Source organism: Colius striatus, chromosome 6 (genome assembly GCF_028858725.1).
Source record: "Colius striatus isolate bColStr4 chromosome 6, bColStr4.1.hap1, whole genome shotgun sequence".
Lineage (NCBI taxonomy): Eukaryota > Metazoa > Chordata > Aves > Coliiformes > Coliidae > Colius > Colius striatus.
This window is the reverse complement of record NC_084764.1, coordinates 32,551,716-32,570,415: the sequence shown is the minus strand read 5'-3', so window position 1 is coordinate 32,570,415 and position 18,700 is coordinate 32,551,716. Positions and strand designations below refer to the sequence as shown.

Below are 18,700 nucleotides of genomic sequence, written 5' to 3'. Positions count from 1 at the left end.
GTCAGTTAGGTCAACACAACTGCTTGTTCAAACTCTTGAACTGAAAAGTTCAAGGCTTGCAGTGTGCCTCCACACTATGGTAACTAAAGCAGAAAGGGGAAAGGGACAGCAGAATATAGAGCAATAAAGTTGTATTGATGAATATATTAAAACTTTTTTTGTTTGATTTTAGGGGTTTTTTTCCCCCTTTTTTAAAGAGCTTCCATACTAAAATATCCAAGTCAAATTAGATTTGAATCATCATCATCATCATCATTTTGTGCCTAGATAAAAAAATCAAAGTAAAAAAGCAAAGAAGTACCAAAGAACAGCGATTGTTCTTCAAGTTGCAAACAATACAAAATATAAACCAGTGTACAGTTTTTTTACACCCTGTAAATGGATCAGAAGTAGGCAAGGCACTTGAGAGAAGAAACATCGCCCTTGCCTGAGGTAATTTTCAAACTGCAATAGATACAGGGGTGAGGTAAATTAGATTATATCAGTAACAATGAAAGGAGGTCAAGCAAAAAAAGGCATAAGATTATTTGTTAATATCATACATGATCCAAGTCCTTTTAATTACACTCCATTATTATTGTGCAACAGAGAAACCAAGACAAAGATGGAGAAACTACAGAAAGAAACTCCTCTCCTTCCCCCAAGTACTTTCTCTGAGTCTCTGGGCCAGTCACCCACGGGACAGTGTGCACAGTTCTGTTGTCCTGCGGGCATTCACGTAAGTACTTTTTTAATCCTAGAACAGGCAAAAAAGCTTTTTTATGGAAAAAAAAAATTATTAATTTGGTAATACAATTTAACAGAATTGTTACTTTGCTGTTACTGAGACTATATGCTTCCTTTTCCATTGTGTCCCAGTGTCAGCTTGGCCTGGCAGGAGCCCGAGAGGCTGTGAGCTCTCCTGTGCCTCTCAGCCCTTTGCTTTGTATTGGTTTAAAGCTGGAGGTATGGGCTCCCTTCCAGGTCGGTGCACAGGCTGCTGAGCTGTCACAAGACGTTAAAAAATGCAAACCAAAACACAGCACATCTCAGAATACAGCTGAGGTGGAAAGGTAGAAGGGTCAGGAGAGAAATCAGGGCATTCACAGGGCACCGCTGTGTGCCAGCGCTGAGAAGCAGCTTCCCTGTGGGGCAGGAAAACACGTGGAGAGGACAGGACCAGGATGGAGGAACGCACACTTCTGAAACAGAAATGCCTGTCAAACATCAGCCTGACAGACCTGCACTTAACAATTTTCCCTCAACACAATTTCTTCAAAATTGGATTGAAAAAAACCAACCAACTAACCAACCACACAAATTGCCACAAAGTCATATCAAAGCATTAAATACTTCACTGCAAGTTATGTCTTGGGGATGAATCTGCACATCAACTGATCTGGAGACCCTCAATTAAAAAAAACAAAAAAACCCCAACCAACCAAAAGAAAGAATCCCCCAACCTCCCAGGGAAAACCAACCAACCAAAGACAATATTATTCAGCACTTACATGTATTTTATGATCTAAAAATCTAAAAAATTATATAAATTACTGTCCTACCTGGGGAAAACGTTCTGCCTCAAAGACTTCCAGCAAATTCTAAGAAAACTCACCAACCCAACTGCTCAAGTGAAACTCCAAGAAATTTAAGAGATCATTTTAATATTCCAATCAAGAGAGAGTTTCCTGCAGTAACCAGTCCTCAGAAGCAGTGTGAGAAAATATCTATTTACAAATACCGTTCACTTTTATAATTTTTAACTCTCATCCCTTCAAAGTAGCTTTCTGCCTCAGGCAGTATTCTTCAGACTCATTTAGAATTAAGCCCCTGCTACCTACAAATTTAAACCAGGGGCACAAGATCAACTGGAATAAATGTAACAACAGTAAGACTCTGAAATTTTGGGTTTACAGTTAGCTTACAGAGATCGCAGACTTTTCCATTGTGAAACCTAATCCAACTTAGAACCAACTTCACCACTAAAGCAAGCCAGTGAAACACAAAGTTAATTTCCTGCCAGAACAGTGATATGCAGCCTAAAAATGCCCTGCGTTCCATCGGGGGTTATATGATGAAACTATAAAGATGCAGGTTCATATTAGTCTGCAACCACTCTCCCCAGTGTGATGTCAACAGGGACTCCTCCTCTTCCCTCACCTCCGCCCTGCCAGCTTCCTTGGATCAGACCCAGCAGCGGTGCGTCTCTGGGATGAAGCTGGGCAGTGTGCTGGTACAGCTGAAGATCAGTTTCTCTGGCTCATGACTCATGGCTTAGGTTTCCATTGGTACATTAGCTTCCCAAGGGACAGCCTGCACTCAGAGATGATTAGTTATACTCTGTGTTGAGTGCTGAGGTTCAGGAATTTAACAAAAGTAGATTTCCACTTAAGCTGATCTCATCAGACCTCACACGCAAGTCTGCTGCCACTAAGCACTTGTCTGAAAGCACAGTGTCGTCAGCAGTTCAGTGTGAGACACTGCCAGTGCTCCTGCTCTGAGCTCCAAGCCCAGCTCTTCCACCTGTTCTTCTGTACCCTTGGCAAAACCCCTGTATTTTCTGACTTTCGGTTTATTACTAACAAAAGAAGCATTACTAAGAACAAAGGCTTCAAGCATTAAGGCAGTGTGTGTAATTTTAGAATACTGTGGGCTACAATGCTTTCCCATAGGGACAGTGAAAGTGTTGCTAGGAGTGCTCAGGATGGCTGGGATTTCTAATGCACAGCGTATAGTTTCCTGGACCAGACTAAACAAGTGGCATTGTTTCCCAGGGTGAAGGGAGTGTCAGACTCACTCGCTCCTCCCGCCCTTCGGCAAGGATGACGACGATCCTGCCCCGCCGCCTGCGCCCCGTCCGGCCCATCCGCTGCACCAGCCGAATGGGGCTCTTCTGAGCGTCAAAGCAGATGATGAGATCGACTTCTCCAATGTCTAAGCCTTCTTCCCCAACACAGGTAGAGACCAGGGTGTTATATCCACCTTCACGGAAGCGTTTGACCACCTGAGTAAACAAGAAAAATTAGATTTAACAGGTTAACCAGAAAGACCCTTATACACACTTTGCAATTCTTCTAGGTTCAGACCAAACTCGAAAAAAATGATTTATATTTTAAAACTACAAAACTTAAGTCTTGATGAATTTGCCAGCCACTACCTCATGATCAAATATCACTCACTGATGTTATCAACATCAACACAAATCACGGTTTAGTGAGGAGCCGCTTTTGCTTGGTAACAGGGGGAGCGGGTTGCAGTGAAGACCTGGTAAAGAATCTCTCGGACTCTCCCCCAGCTATTGGGTTCAGATCGACCTCCAGCCCAGCTGGGCCAATTTGGCACCTCTGCCATCACTATTTAAGGATGGGAATTTGGAGGAGGTGTAAGAGTGGTACAAGATGGAGGTGACCATGTGGAAGAGAAGGAGGAAGGAAGGAAGAAAGAGTGACAGACCAGAGACCCCACTGCAACCCATGGTGAGAACACAGCTGTACCCCTGCAACCCATGGAGGGCCATGGCAGGACTGAGAGCCACCAGCAGCTCCGTGTGAGTGAGCCCAGATGGGCAAGAGACTGTGTGAGGAGGCGGCCATGGCGCAGGCCATGCTGGAGCCTGCACACCGCAGAGCAGCCCCACACAAGAGGCAGAGAGGAGCTGCAGCCTTTGGGATGAATGCGTGTTGGAGCAGCCCATGCAGGGCTGCCATGTGTGAGGGACCCCGTGGAGGTGCAGGGAGGACTGGTGTGGAGCCCACCTGCCCTGAGGAAAGGCGAAGGGCAGAAATCATTGAGAACAGACTGACTGAAACCCCCATTCCCTGCCTCCCTGAGCCGTTCAGTGAGGGAGGAGCTAGAGACATAGGGATCAGGGCTCTGAGCCCGGGAAGAGGGGAGTGGTGGGGAGAAGGTGGTCTTAAAGAGCTGGTTGTACTCTTCATTGTTGTACCACTCTGTGTTGTTTTGTATTTGTTCTGTTTTGAGGTTTTATGGTTATGCTTTAGTTGGTGTTGCATTAAATTATTTTCTGGTTCCTTCCCCAAGGCAGTAGCCTGGTCTGCTTTGTCCTGGACTATAAGTGGCAATTAAGCCATCCCTGCCCTGTAGGAATCCTCAGGTCTTTGGTCCTTGAGGCCAATAGTGGTCTTAAGTTCTCTGATGGGCCTAAACCATGACAACATACCAACTCTTCAAGTCTAAAATGAAGGGAAAAAAGCACATCTTATTGTGACTATGACCATGGCATTGTCCTAAATTTCATCTTCCTCACTTTGCAATTAAGTATTGAGTTTGTTTACTTGTTTGTTTCTCAAACTTTGCTAGATCAAAATTTAAGTATGTATCTTATTTTTTCTACCTACAAGTAAAAAACCTCCCTATTGCAGGTATTTTAACATCTCCCCAGATTTCCAAACATATGAAAGTCTGCAGCTGTTAATATAATGTAAATACAGAAGATATTTCTACGTACACATTCTGTTCAGTGAGCATCATTTTGGATACTCTGAAAGCAAATGAACTACATGGGAATTTTCTGATGACACTTGCAATGTTAAGTCACTGCCATACAACCTACATCAACACCTAGGAAGTTATTTCACAGAATCCCAGAATGGTGGGGGGTAGAAGGGACCTCCAGACACCATCCAGTCCAACCTTCTGCTAAAGTAGGTTGGTTTTGAAAACATCATTTCCTAATACAAGTCTCATCTTTCCTTTACCTCAAGTTGTTCCTTTTGCGTGAAGCCCTTTGTGCTCTTTCCTGTGGAGTGGCCAACAAATGTCATCACTTGAACCACTGGGCTGAGCCGGGAAAGCATTTCTGCAATTTCTTGCACACTGTCTCGAAACGATGAGAAGATCATCACTCTGGTATCCACAGGGCCCACAGATGTGCCATCAGCCATGACTTGATCTGTTTAATTTTAAAAAGCAAAAAAAGTATGGTTTTAAAATAATTACCAATAAAAAAGTAAGGCCAGGTCATCTCACAAATGTGGGGTGTGAGCCACATGTTCACAGCTCTCATCTCACTTAATGGGAAGATTTTGTCCAAGTGTATTGCACTTGTCATTTTTTTCCATAGACATTGTCTTTAAACTAAATTATTCTAATTTTGGAGAATTTACGGGATCCATGCTGAGACTGTCTTAGGTAATTATCTGTGTTACCAATACTAACATGTCACGATAATAGCCCAGCTGACAACAAAGCACCACACAGCCTCTTGCAACACCCTCCACACACCCCTACACTCCATGGTGGGATGGGGGAGGCTCCACACAAACCCAGCACATAATGTCCCTTTGGAAAGCTGAGATTTGATGGCAAATGTCTTAAAATAAAGTTTAAAATGCCTTCTTCCAAAGAGCCTACAATGTGACTTTTAAATGTGCTGCTGTTTTAAACAAAAACTATTGTTACCATTACTCCAGGTTACAATAAGAGAGACGCAGATCAAATTGCTATGATTATTGAAGGAAGGAGTCTCTAGTTCCACAGAAAAAATGTGCAAAAACTTCCCTTAGTATCATAACCTGTTGCTTCTCAATGATTTGTCAATCACAACTAGTTACAGCTCTCATTTCAATAGCAAAGGTAACTTTTCCCTTTCAAAGAAAAGATAGAAATAATTGCATTGATACATGATTGCTGAGCAAAGCACCTTTGACCAAACCCATGTTTCTTAGATTATATTGTCAGGGATTTTGTCTTTTGGGTAATCTTTTTTTTTTTTTTTTTCTCTTCTGGTTTTTTGTAAAGCTGCCTTCATGAGCACAACCAGAAGCTGGATAATATTGAAGTTTTAATACCAGAACAACATGCCTAGACTGCATTACAAAGTAAAAACACAGTCTCTTACAAAGGAGACTCTCTAAAAAGATCCAATGAATTACTCACATGCATTACCTAGATAGTCCTCATATGAAATCAAATAGATTTCCAGAGGGAAAGGTCTCCACGAAACACCCATATCTCTTAAGAAAGCTTAGGTGAGGAACGAAAGTTTTCAACACTATATGTGTAAAAATGTTTCCTTGAATATCCAGGCACTCAGTGCACAACAACAGTTTCATGCTATGTGTGCAATTCCCAGTACCAAGCTGCTTCTTGAAGTGAAAGCACCAAGTGTAACAGATCTTTCTGACCAACTCTCAGAAATTGTGGTTTAGGTTTCAGTTGTGCATACCTCCATGCAGAAATGCTTGCAGAAATTTAAATCAAAAAGGAGAAGTGGAAGAAGACCATTTTGCCCATTTCTTTTTAAGACAAACCTTGAATTCATAGGTAGATTATGAAGATTGCTGCCTCCAGTCAAAATAATTTTCACTCTTGAGGCTGTCAGCCAAGAAGGAGAGACAAGAAGATCTCCAGAGGGCCCTTCCAACTAGTGTAAGTTGTTCCAGATATCCTACTGCACTGTTTCAGTAAACTGCAGGCATTACAAGAGGTCATCTGTCAACTACAGATGGGCTAGATGGGCCCCAGTGAAGGGCTAGAAATGAAATGATGAATATGACTCAATATTTCTAGCTAGAAGGCAGACAATCACAACACTGAAATAACGTGCTCTGCATAATTTGCCATCCTGAGCAGACTTACAAATGATGCATTTCAGAATAAGTGCAGGACGGATATATCTTACTTTGTTTGTATTATTCCACTCCATTAACTTTAGTTAGCATGTTCTCATGACTTAAATAGCAATAACGCCTAGTAGCATCTGTCTGTACTGTAAAAAATATTATACTGCTGCCATTACCTCCTTGACCTTATTCAAAACCAGACTTAAAAAATTCAAGTCATTAGCAACCCCTAATCAATCTGATAAGTAATCCAGGTATGGAAGATTAGCTGGAGAAGACTATTATGCTGAGCCAACATTTAAGGGCTGGCCAGAATGCTGCCCTGCACTTAACCTGAATTGTTGGTAAGTGCATGTTGAAAAGCAGGAACAAGTGGGGTCAGGAAGCTCAAAACTTAACCTAGCTGATCACTAGTTAGAAATGGTTCACAGTTTGCACAGGCAACTTGACACTACTCCTACAAGTTTCATTTCAAATGGAGGAAAAAGGGCTAGTGTTGTTCTTGATACAGCTCATGACTTTGGCTCTGAATACTCTCCTGCCTCAAATGTAGGGCTTTTCAAGGAAAATGTTTTGCAGAAGTAGTTATCCATTTTCTAAATGGCAAAGGCATGGAAACAGTAAGTTGTAATTCAGAGCAGTTCAGTAATGCATAATTGGAATAAAGCAGATTTATATTCAGGGGTTTTATTTGGTTCCCTTTTTATCCCCCCTAGAGATACATCACACTTGAATGAGTTACTGAAACAAATGCTAAATGTATTTTCCACTGCTCACGTAATGATTTAGGCTTTAATTTCAGAGCCTTATTATGATACAGCCAAGATACACATGATTATGTTTGAAATGTTAATTAGTACTCAAGCTTTTATCGATAGACTCATGACAAATTCTTGTCTGGAGGAGGAAGAAATCAGGATACGTGTGTACTTTGTATTCGGAGTCCAAAACTAGAATTTAGGGTGTAGCTACTTTTGTATGTGTGAACTTAAAGAGTTTACTTGCAAGAAACAGGGAGTAAGGGTAGAAATACAGGTTTCAGGTTATTGCTCAAAAGAAATCATCAGAGATGCGTGACACACTGAATAATAAGGTAAATTTAAAAATTCTCAGTGTCTTCACATCGAATTAACAATGATAGCTTCCAAAATCTTTTTTCTTAAAGAAATGTTTTAGAAATGTTCTTCTAAAGACAACTTACCCACACAGAAGATATACAGACGTACAAAACAATAAAGAAGCACTTGAATAAATTAGGAAATAAATCAGTAGTATATTACTTGTTTTAATTCCAGGTTCAACTGTTCAGATACACTTTCTTTGAGCTGCTGGTACTCACCAGAACATCCCGTTTTCCAGGATCTGAAGTGTTCTATTACAATTTCCTCCAATTTCTTTAATTTTGGATGGCTGTAGATAAATTCTTTTTTATCTTCAAATATTGAAAAGGAAATAAAGCAATTAAAGATGTAAGTAAATCTGCCACAAGTATGAAGGTTTAGTGAACTTAATCTCTCCCATCAAAATTCTCTGAGTCAGACACTAGTTCAAATTGCAAACACCTAAATAAATGAGTAAACTACTTAGGGAAGCACACTTAAGCCTAGTTTTTAGGAAATGTTGTCCCTTTTGTTACCAACCAGACTGTAAAAGATATATAGCCAAACAGTAATACTTTAACCTTTGATTTTAAATCAAATCAAAAATGTCTAACATAGAAAAGTTGTTTGAAGGTAGCTAAAACCACTGAGAGAAGACAGCTACATAGACAAATAAATGTCTGGGGAAAATAATCTGAAATAAAGAATACTAGCTTAGTATATCACAACAAATAGCTTTCTGCATCTACAAACTATGTAGAAGAATCTACTGTTCCATTTAAACAGAAAATAAATACTCTGTCCTTACATTGGAAATACTGACCTGTTTTACTCTTGTAAACATTTCCTTTGTCTGAAGTCAGAGAATTATCTGCAAACATATCTCTAAGTTGCTGATAGAGCTTCATGAAGTCCTCATTACGACCAAGTTCATTCTTTGTACGAGTTACTCCTTTGTAAAAAGTTGAAATATCTTAGCATTTAGCCCCCAGAACAAAGATAAATATTGCTATCCAAAATACAAGCTTTCTCAGAAGTAGTGAGCTCCTTTCAAAACCTAAAGGATGCATATTAGCTTTAGAAAATGTAATAAACATTGTTTGGCATCAGTACGTTTAAATATTCTATAATGTCATCTTCCCTGAAAACAAAGACATTAATTTAAACATGAAAGGCATACATATATATATATGCTTTTCATGTTTAAATATATATATATACACACACAGAAGCCTGCTCCTGAGGGTAAACTAAAAAGTTTTACATTGACCATTTCACAAAACAAAGGCCATCCAATCCAGAAATGGGTTGCACTGGCACAGGTTGCCCAGAGAGGCTGTGGCTGTCCCACCCCTGCAAGTGTCCAAGGGCAGGTTGGATGGGGCTTGGAGCAACCTAGTCTGGTGGAAGATGACCTTATAGGTCTTTTCCAATTGTAATGATTCTGTGATTCTGTGTCCCAGCTCACGGCAGCAGTGTTGGAACTGGATAGTCTTGAAGGTCCCTTCCAACCCAAACCATTCTTTGATTATATGATTGCAGATGGTGCTTCTAAGAGATGGCCCCAGTTTTGGCTGGGATGGAGTTAATTTTCTTCCTAGTAGCTGCTACAGGGCTCTGTTTTGGGTTTTACGCTGAAAAGAATGTTGATCACAATATGTTTGAGACCAGCAGTGCTCAAACAGCTTCAAGGCCTTTCCTGCCTCCCCCCCTGCCCTGCCAGTGAGTGGGCTGGAGGGCACAAGGAGCTGACAGGAACATGGCCAGCACAGCTGAGTCCAACTAGCCACGGGGCTATTCCGTACTATAGAATGTCATGCGCAGCATAGAAACTGGGGGGTGTTGGCTGGAGAGGCAGTTCACTGCTCAGGCATCGTTCAGCAGGTGGGGAGTGACTGCATTGGGCATCACTTGGGTTTGGGTTTTTTCTCCTTTGTTTCTCTCTATTTTTTCCCATTAGTATTATTATCATTAAATGTTATTATTTTCATTACTATATTTTAATTAATTTCATATGAAACTGTTCTTATCTCAGCCTCTCCATGTTTTTTTTACCACTTCTGTTGCCCACTCCACCGGGAACATCAGTGAGTGAGCAGCTCTCTGGTGAGGTTACATCATGACAAAAGGGAATTGAGACTAAAAACTAAAATTAAGAAGGTTCTTGAATGACGTTATGTCAATGTTGAATAAAATCTGCTCCTAGTCAAACCAGAAACCAAACTTACCAGAACACCAGTCTGGAAGACCTATTTATTAGCACTACTTCCCATCAGTCAACTTTCAACAGCAGATAAGAGATTTAAGGAATCTGAGAAATTACAAAAACTAGGAAATACTCTCCAGTGCCGTGGTCTAACAGCAGCAGTATACCATCAGAAATGTAAAAATTTCCATGTGTAAAACTAGTGAACTGTAAAAATGTCTAAAGTATTAAATTATGCAAAATTATTATTCATGCATGCTATGAAAATATGTTCTGCAGATGTTCTCTATCATGAAGCAAGCTCTGTACACTTTTGGTTCAGATGTAGGATGATGCAGTGTCACTTTAATGAAGCAGTGCTATAGGCAAAGTAGCTTTTGTAAGTCTTCACACAATTACACAGCCAAGTGTAAACCAAAATGAAGCAAGGAAGACAAATGCCACACCATGAGGTAACCTGAACAGCTGGAACCCATCCCTCCACAGAACATTCAGTGTTTAAAAGAAACTTGCAGTTGGGCTAACACTGCTATGTTGAAAATTCCCCCCCTCAACCTAAGTGTCAGTACCAAAGCAGGTGTTCCAGACAACTGTGACAAGCCAACAGGTCTAGAAATGACTAAGGCATGTTGCAAAAGACTCACAATAGTCAGAAATAAAACCATGAAAATAAACTGAGGCCAGAACAGAAAATGTTATTGCATCACAGTATGAATTCATGCTGTAGCCACATCTGGAACAGCACGTACAGTTCTTATATCACTGGAGAAAATTACAAGAGGTATGGAGAAAGAGAGTAACAATTCTGTAGTAACAACTTAGTGAGCATGAAAAATATTGCACAGTTGGGACAAATACTAGTGTGATATGTCTAAATCTTCTGACAAAGATGGTTAAAACTCATACATACGTGAGTTTTGCTATAGGGGGAGGAATTGCTTCAAAAAACAATCAATTTCTCAGTTCAAATTGTTTAATGGTTATTCTCTGTCTCTCCAGAGATATTACTGTCACTCACAGAGTCTGTGCCTTATTTTCTTTCAGAAATGCTGCCATATAAACACATTCTCTTTCCCAAAGATACTCTAATGTACTTCCAATAAGAGTGAAAGGGAACAAAATGCCAATTACATTTGCAACCCATCTTTACATGGGTTGTGTTGTGCAAAACTAGCCACACAGATGAAGTAAATGAGGAGAAGTGAGGGGAAAAAGGAAGTATGTTTCTGCAGACATTTCACCTTTTGATCCATCCATAATTCCCCAAAGGTAGATAAATAATGACCGTACTCCCATTTGCAGCAGCAGCTCATAACCATGATATAAACTGATACAAAGTGCAAAATCTCCTTCAATTATGCCTTGATGTATTCCCTGTGAAAACAAAACAGACTCATATTAAATTAGGAAGCTGACAAGCAGCAAGTACAATTTTTCTGACAAAACTGAGATGACAGCTGACAAATACAGCCAAAGAACAAACTGATGCACAGCGAGTAGTCTGTCTATCAAAACCTGCAGGAAACAGGTTACATAGTTCTTATTAATCAATCAAGGTAATTTTCATCCACCTTTGAAATGATCTCCAAAATACCTGTATTATCTTCCAAGATAAGCTCATTACTTTCCCATGCAGAAACACTCAAAACCTGACAGCTCATCCATTCATCAGTATTTGGCAAGAGATTCCTGGCACGTCCACCCAGGCTACATGATTTAAGCCAGAGCAGTTGGCTTGCCTACTGTGAGGTGGGTTTCCCCATATTCTTTTTAAGGTGCACAGTATATTTTTTAAGGTAATGTTCTTTCTCAAGTTTCTGAAGTTTCAACACTCTATGACAATTAAAAAAAAACAACCAAAATCAAAAAACCCAGGAGCAGTAATGTAGTCTTGAAGGGAAAGTATAAACTTGGTAGTCAATTACAATCTATATTTCCAAAACAATTACAGTTTGGAAATGGAACTCTTCATCTTTTCCTTTCACTTTCCCATACTAGCATCAAGAAACATGAAACAAGTAGGCATATTTCATTCCAAGACTAAAAATAGAATGTTAGAAAGGAAATCTAACCAAAAATGTATCAGTAAATTTTGTAGTCTATGAAGTTTTATTATTTATTCACTACTTCAATAATGTGAAATAAGTTACTTACTGCATTTTGTGAAGAAGGGTTTTTTCTATATTGATCTCTTGCTAGAATGACCTGGTACTTTGTAAGGCTGGGAATATCCCGCCTTGCCAAAACTCCTATTTTAATCAGGCGTCCAGCAAATGTTTCTAGCACCTGCAAACAAAACACAGAAGTATGCAAAAGACATGAAGGTGTGTGTATTTACTCCTCTGAAGTAGTTCTGGTTTTACAGACTTCACACAAGAGAACACAGGCAGCATTTATTCCATTTAAAACATAGAATTTTTCAAAGCAAACTACTGGTTTCTGAACAATTGGTTATTGTACCAGATGACACCTGGAGCTCTCACTCACCGTAAGGTTCTCCATTATTAGGATGTTTCTAAACTAATTTACAAGTTTTTTTTCTAAGACCACTGGAACTATTACAATTTGCTTCCCTAATGATTTGTGCCCTCCATCCTACAGACAAATACCTTCCAGCCCCTAAGATAACCCCATATCCATCAACTAACTGAGAAGTGGAAACACACCGTGCTTTCATGGCAGGACTACTGACCAAGCAGAGAGGAAATCAAATGGGACAGGTAATGAGCTGCTGAACTCATGCTGCAGCTCCCTCTCTTACTGGTAACCCTAACAGCAACAGCACTTCAGTCTCAAGAAAATTTGCATTCATCTTTGAGCAGCCTGAATTACCACAGGCAGAGGGCTAGCCAACAGGTTGGAAAGTTGTGGAAAGGATGGGAATTGGGAGATGTGAGCAGAAAGGAATGAGTGCCCAGCAGATGGGCCTGGCACAGCAGCATGCCTCATTTCCTTAAGAAGCCACGCCAAAAGACAATTTGTTTTTATACATCACATGTACCTGCTTTCCACATTGGTGAAACAAGCAAACTGATCTGCACTAATTCATCTTAATCCTGTTTTTCCTCTTTGTTTCCTCAGCCTTAGGTGGTCAGGTTTTTTGCATAGACTTAGTTTTGCATGACTGCTAACTCTGTAATAATTGGAGTAATCAGATTTGTTCTAAAAAAATAACTTACAATCTGTTGGCCCACTTGGCTAGTAGCACTAAAAACATCTTAGTGCACAATAACAAGCTCTCCAAGGCAGCCTTGACTTACTTTGCCAGCAGACAGCAAGCGTGCTTACATGCATGCAGCATTTCCCAGGTTTTCCAGGGTATTCTAACAACCCTTCAGCTGCACTGTGCTCAGGCTATAGCACAACAAAAGCCTATATTACCCCTTTACTGCTCTTCCGTAAGTCTTCTGGAAATGAAGTCCAACTGAACCAAAAAAAACCAGGTCTAACTTTCAGGCCTCAAATGATATGGATCTGTCTTCAGCTTGAGAAGACAAAGTGTTCTAATATAGAATGCAAGCCAGCTGTAGAAGTGCAGTGCCTGTTTATACACTAACAACACTCAATTTGTCCTTGTCTCACATTTAGCATACCCTGGGGTTTTAGAATTTGTTAGGATGCACAAATATTAACAACCATACTCCATTTCTACCCCATCAATGCAGCAGGAGCTTAGTTTAACTCCTCTCTTCATGCGTTGATTATTTTTATAGCTTCGTACTCCTTTAGCCTCTTACTCTGCATACAGTGCCTGTGAGGCATTAAGTGGCAAATCCCCAAAAAAGGGTGCTGGTAATAATTACCATCATCAACTACCGCAGCATTAATCCCCCAAAGAATCAAAAATACAAAGAAAACTCTGGAGGGGCAAAGGAAAACTTGTGAAAACACCAGCCAAACCAGGGAAACAACATGCTGGGAATGTTCCACTCTGCTCACTCTAGCTAGCTTGAGTCAGAAGGTTAAGCTGCAAGAGATAAAGGACGATGAGAAATAAAAGAAACAAAGCCTAAATTCTGAATGCTTTGGTGCACACCAGGTTGCTCTTCTTCCCTACTCTGGGCCTCCAGACTGAGGTAGCATGTCTTAGGCAGCTTGTTGCTTTTCCACCTAGGAACCCAGCTGGGCTCATCCGCCCCTGGCAGGAGGGAAACAGGCAATGCCCAGGGCAGCAGTGCCAGAGGCAGGAGAGTGCTGAGGAGCACGGCAGCACTGCTTGCTTGCGCCCTGCCTCTGAGCAGCTGATGGCAGACCCGCTGCACAGACTTAGCCCACAGTGCCACAGAGCCCCCAGGCATCCCGCATACCAGCACTGGGCCCACCCTTACCTATAGTGGGCCTGGGCCACAGCTCCCCAGGCAAAACACAGTAGATAAGAGACCCTATCCTCAAGTTTAACCTCCTTCCGGGGGGGGGGAGGAAAAAGGAAATAAATTGATTTTTTTAATTATTAAAATACAGTCAAAATCATCCACTAAGCCACTTGGAAGTTTAAATGCACAATAGATTATTTTCCCATATTAAGGGAAAATACATTTAAGTTTAAAAGGACAAAGATAGACATTTCTGTGATAGTTTATAAAGAAAAATGTTTAAAAGAAAAATAAAATGTTGACTGTGAAAGGGATAACTCAGTGGTATTTATTTTAATGGGATGCCACTGAAACAGATCTTTACTCTCCCGTCAAACCCTAAACAGTTGGACACCTGAAACACTGAAGACAAGCTTAAACTACATCTCAAATAGTGGAAATGGAGTAACAGAATCATAGATTCATAGAAGTGTAGGGGTTGGTGTCTGAACACAAATGTCTTTTTTTCTAGAAAAGAAATTAATGTTTTCATTAAAAAGTAATGCCCACGTAAGTATAGTATTTTATACTGGGTTGTTATTTCCTATACCTTTTTAATAGCTTTTTTAAAAGAAAAGTTTCCATTACATGTACTTTTATGTTTCATCCACTGATCTACTTCATAACAGGTAAGAAACTTATATTGTCACTGTTTGCTCAATGTACACCCCTGTCTGATTTAATCACCTTCTGCAACACAAATCAAGGAAGGCTATTATGAAAGACAGCAGGATCCAGTCACCTGGAGCTTCAAAACTAATAAGGAACAGTAAACATAACCTACTTAGGAGAGATACAAAAACATGCACTACTCTGAGTGATTACATTGATCTTGCCTCTATACCTTTATTTTTAATTAAAAAGATAATATTTCTGGAAAGCCTCTTCAATCTTTCCAAAACATATAAGTGTTATGTTACCCATTTCAAAACAGAACTGCAGAATTCATTTAAACTAATTACTTACTAAGGCTCATGGCTTTTTCTAGCTTACTAGATTGAGCTTGACCAGCTGACAGATTTACTACCAATACACAAAAGACAAGTCGTAAAGTTATTCCGTGCTGCTCTAGACTTGAGAGCAACAGAAAGGTTTTCTGCTGAACGACATCTCTTCTGCAGCAATTCACGCTGATTTTCTGAGGCTTGTACCTGAGATTAGCTTCCGCCTTGCTGTTTGGAGCTACCACATTAGCTGAGGGCCACCACGTGTATTACAAGTGGAACTGGCAAGGCACAAACTATTACTGTTTCTACTACACTTCACTAAAAACTGCTATTAATCTGTTTTCTCTTGACAATAAAAAGCAAAGCCTCTAAACAAATGACACAGCCTAATTTACTGCAGATCTGCACGCATTCTTTAGCAAAGAAAAACAAGAAATCTACTATAAATAACTGTTTGCATTGCAGTTCGGTCAGAGGAGGGAAGGAAGGGTTTGAGAAGAATCAGCCACTAAGTAACTGTTATCTTCATAAAACAATGACTGAGAAGGCCCACATCTATCCCCAGGAAAGGTGAAGTGCCAGGAAGCTCCCACAGCACCCACGGTCTTGACTGACAGACCTGACTAGGTTTTATACAGACACACTGTACTAAGAACTGCCATCTCCCTTTATCTCTTTACCCTGCTCTCAACTTACCAAGACTTAGTATTTTCAGTGCCCAATATGCCCCAGACCCCCTTCAAAAATGCTGGGGCAGAGAGATAATTGCTGTGCAGGAAAACATTGTGTGTCAGTGAGGTACCACCACACCTCCAGATGTGTGAGTGTGTTAGTATTCCCCACTGATGCACTAGTCTGCTTTAACCAGGGGTAGGGAAGTAACACAAGCAGCTCCAGAACACAAATCCAGGTTTTAGTTGTAGATCATGCAGGTATCACCTTGCTCCCACTCACTGCTCACTTTCTTGGAAATTTAAAAATCTGGAGCAAAGGAAAACAAGAAACTGAAGGAGATTTCTTGCAGGCTCTGGCCCTACCACCCACAGCTGGCAAGCCAAATCAGAAGGTGTCTTCACAACTTCACAATCTTCACAACTGAGTTGTGATCACAATGTCCTAGGGAAGAGCAGACAGGTTTTGCAGGAAAGCATGAAAGCAGCCAGGGCCTTGTACGGCTCTAGGAAGAGCAGTCACAGTGAAGGTTAGATTAATACCTAAAGCAGTCATTGCTTTGTCATGGGATTGACATAAGAAAGGTTTGGCTTTCACAAATTGTGCTACCTTGACAAGTGTCTGTGCAGTCACTTAATATTCCTGAAAGCAACCTTTAGGCAGAAGACCCAGGAAGAAACCATGTGTAGCCTTTGCCAACCGTAACAGCAGGTTGACTCAATCTTGAGCCTCCACCAAAAAAAAAAAGTACCCAGGGTCAGGGAGCCCAGTGGCAACCAGATCAGTGGCCCAGCACCCTGGCCATGGGAGCCCTCTCCCAGAGATCCTGATTGTGAAAACACTTTTCAGGTGTACAGATTGCCTCAGAGCAAAACCAATTTACCATAACATTTGATGAAGCTTCTCAAATCACAGTATAGTATATGGAAGGGAAGACAATTATTAACAGAAAAAATGTGGGTTTGTGACAGAGAAGGCAACTGAGAAAGGCATTTGGAGTATGACTAGCACTCAGTTCTAGTTTTTCTCCCTGTAAAGCCTTGGAGTCATGACAAGGATAAACTTTGTTTAGAGGGAGAAAAGTGCTATTTTGTGTGAGCTTTCTACTGACATTTTCTTACCTTTCCAATACTGAAAATAAAGCAACAGAGACACAGCAGGGTACAGTGTTTTCAAACCAATCTTTTAATTCTCCAACACCAATCCGAGTAATGTTGTAATGATCTTGGCAACCTTTGGAAGTTTTGTTGTCACGTTCATATTAACTCATTGAGACAATTCAGTCTTCCTGCTCTGCAGGGATCTGTTACACACTGAACATTACCCCTGGAAGCTGGCATTCACCAAAAAGAGACAAATTTTGTTCTCTCCTATAAAAACATTTTTCATTTCTTAAAGGTTCAAAAAAAAAAAAAAAAGCAGCCTATAATTTTTACTTTTCAATCAATTTCTCCAATAATTTCTCTTCTACTTGGGAGATTATACAAGGAAGAAGTGGGTTTTCTGCATCAATCTGTCATTCGGTAAATGTCATCACTTTGCCACAGGATAGGAAGAAACAGCCTGCTGAGGATGTTTCAAATCCTCATTTTGAAAGGTTGAATGTTTTTTTTTCTTTTCTATTCAGATTATACAACCAGCACCACCAAAATCATATTTTATCAGAATGACTATTCATTAGCCAGCAGTCACACATAAAATTAACAAGTTGGGAGGGAAAAGACCCCCAAATACAAGAAAAATCAGCCTTGTACTCCAGTAACAATAACTGACTATGGTATCTGAGCTGATGGCAGTGCCCAGACACAGGCCACGATACATTTTCAGTGCTCTGTCACATGTAGCCCTTTGTGACAGTCAATACTCGGTGCCATTTCTCAAAAATACAGAAATTTGTCTGTGATTCCAGAAACTTTTTCTAGTGGCTGTTTTTTTGGTGGTTTTTTTTTCCATCTCCAGCAACAATGCTTGGCAATTCTCTAAACAGAAGTCACTCCTGTTAAGCAACTATTTATTCTCATCATTAAGGCTTGAACAAGAGAGGCTGTTTTCTGGGAAAAAAAGTGTCAAAATTATGTATGCAGGACAGATAGAGGAAGAACTTCTACACATTGCCTCAAAAAGTCATCTCTCCTCAAGAAGAAATCAGTCATCTCCCTGGAAGCAATCTTCCAGAGCAAAAATGCCTTCACTTGGTGGTAATAATACACCTTCCAAAATTACTTGGAAAATTCCTTACCCACAACATTGCAGTCAGTGTTTGCACTGTACTAAAATGTTATTTAAGACAGTACCTGTGATGTGGATCAATTCATGCTGTACCTTACTTCAAGGTACCTGCCTACAGCAGAGGAGCTACCCCACAAAGAGTTCAGCAGCACCTTTGTGAAAATATAGTCCCCTTCAGCACATTTTCAGTGGATCCTGCCCTTATGTACACTAGGTACTTCACTATGAACCAAACATTTAAGCAAGCATCACCTCCAACACTGGTCAAGTATTTGCTTTCTCAGTGAATTTCAGATCACTGAGTGATGATGATGTATTGCCCACAACGAGGCCAAACACCCTCACAGTGGAACTGTTGTTTCACTTACTGCAGTCAGTGCATTCCACTTCTCCGCAAAAAAATGCTAAACTCACTAGGAAAGAACTGTTCTCTCGGGATGTTCTCACTGGCAGTTGTTCAACCATCTGCAAATCCTCCAAGAAACAAGTCCTTGGCTGGTCAGCTTTGGCTGACACAAGAAACACTTTATAGAAACTGCAGGCTTTCACTCTATGGTATCAGCAGTACACAGTCAAGACTTGCATGTCTCTTGCTTCTAAGGCAATTAATACTTCACTGTTCGATCAAGCT

The 18,700-nt window shown here is 40.4% G+C and overlaps 1 protein-coding gene across 5 annotated transcripts in view; it reads right to left on the bottom strand.

Annotated features, from left to right (window-relative positions):
- The window catches only part of FANCM (FA complementation group M), a 70,733-nt gene that overhangs the window by 32,839 nt on the left and 19,194 nt on the right, over positions 1–18,700 (bottom strand). For all 5 annotated transcript variants that reach the window (XM_061998633.1, XM_061998634.1, XM_061998635.1 and 2 more), the window contains exons 5-10: positions 12,024–12,155; positions 11,111–11,243; positions 8,487–8,615; positions 7,903–7,995; positions 4,698–4,891; positions 2,777–2,983 (exon numbers count right to left, since the gene is read on the bottom strand). In XM_061998633.1, the coding sequence (XP_061854617.1) occupies positions 2,777–2,983; positions 4,698–4,891; positions 7,903–7,995; positions 8,487–8,615; positions 11,111–11,243; positions 12,024–12,155 (888 nt within the window). The remainder of the gene's footprint in view (positions 1–2,776; positions 2,984–4,697; positions 4,892–7,902; positions 7,996–8,486; positions 8,616–11,110; positions 11,244–12,023; positions 12,156–18,700) is intronic.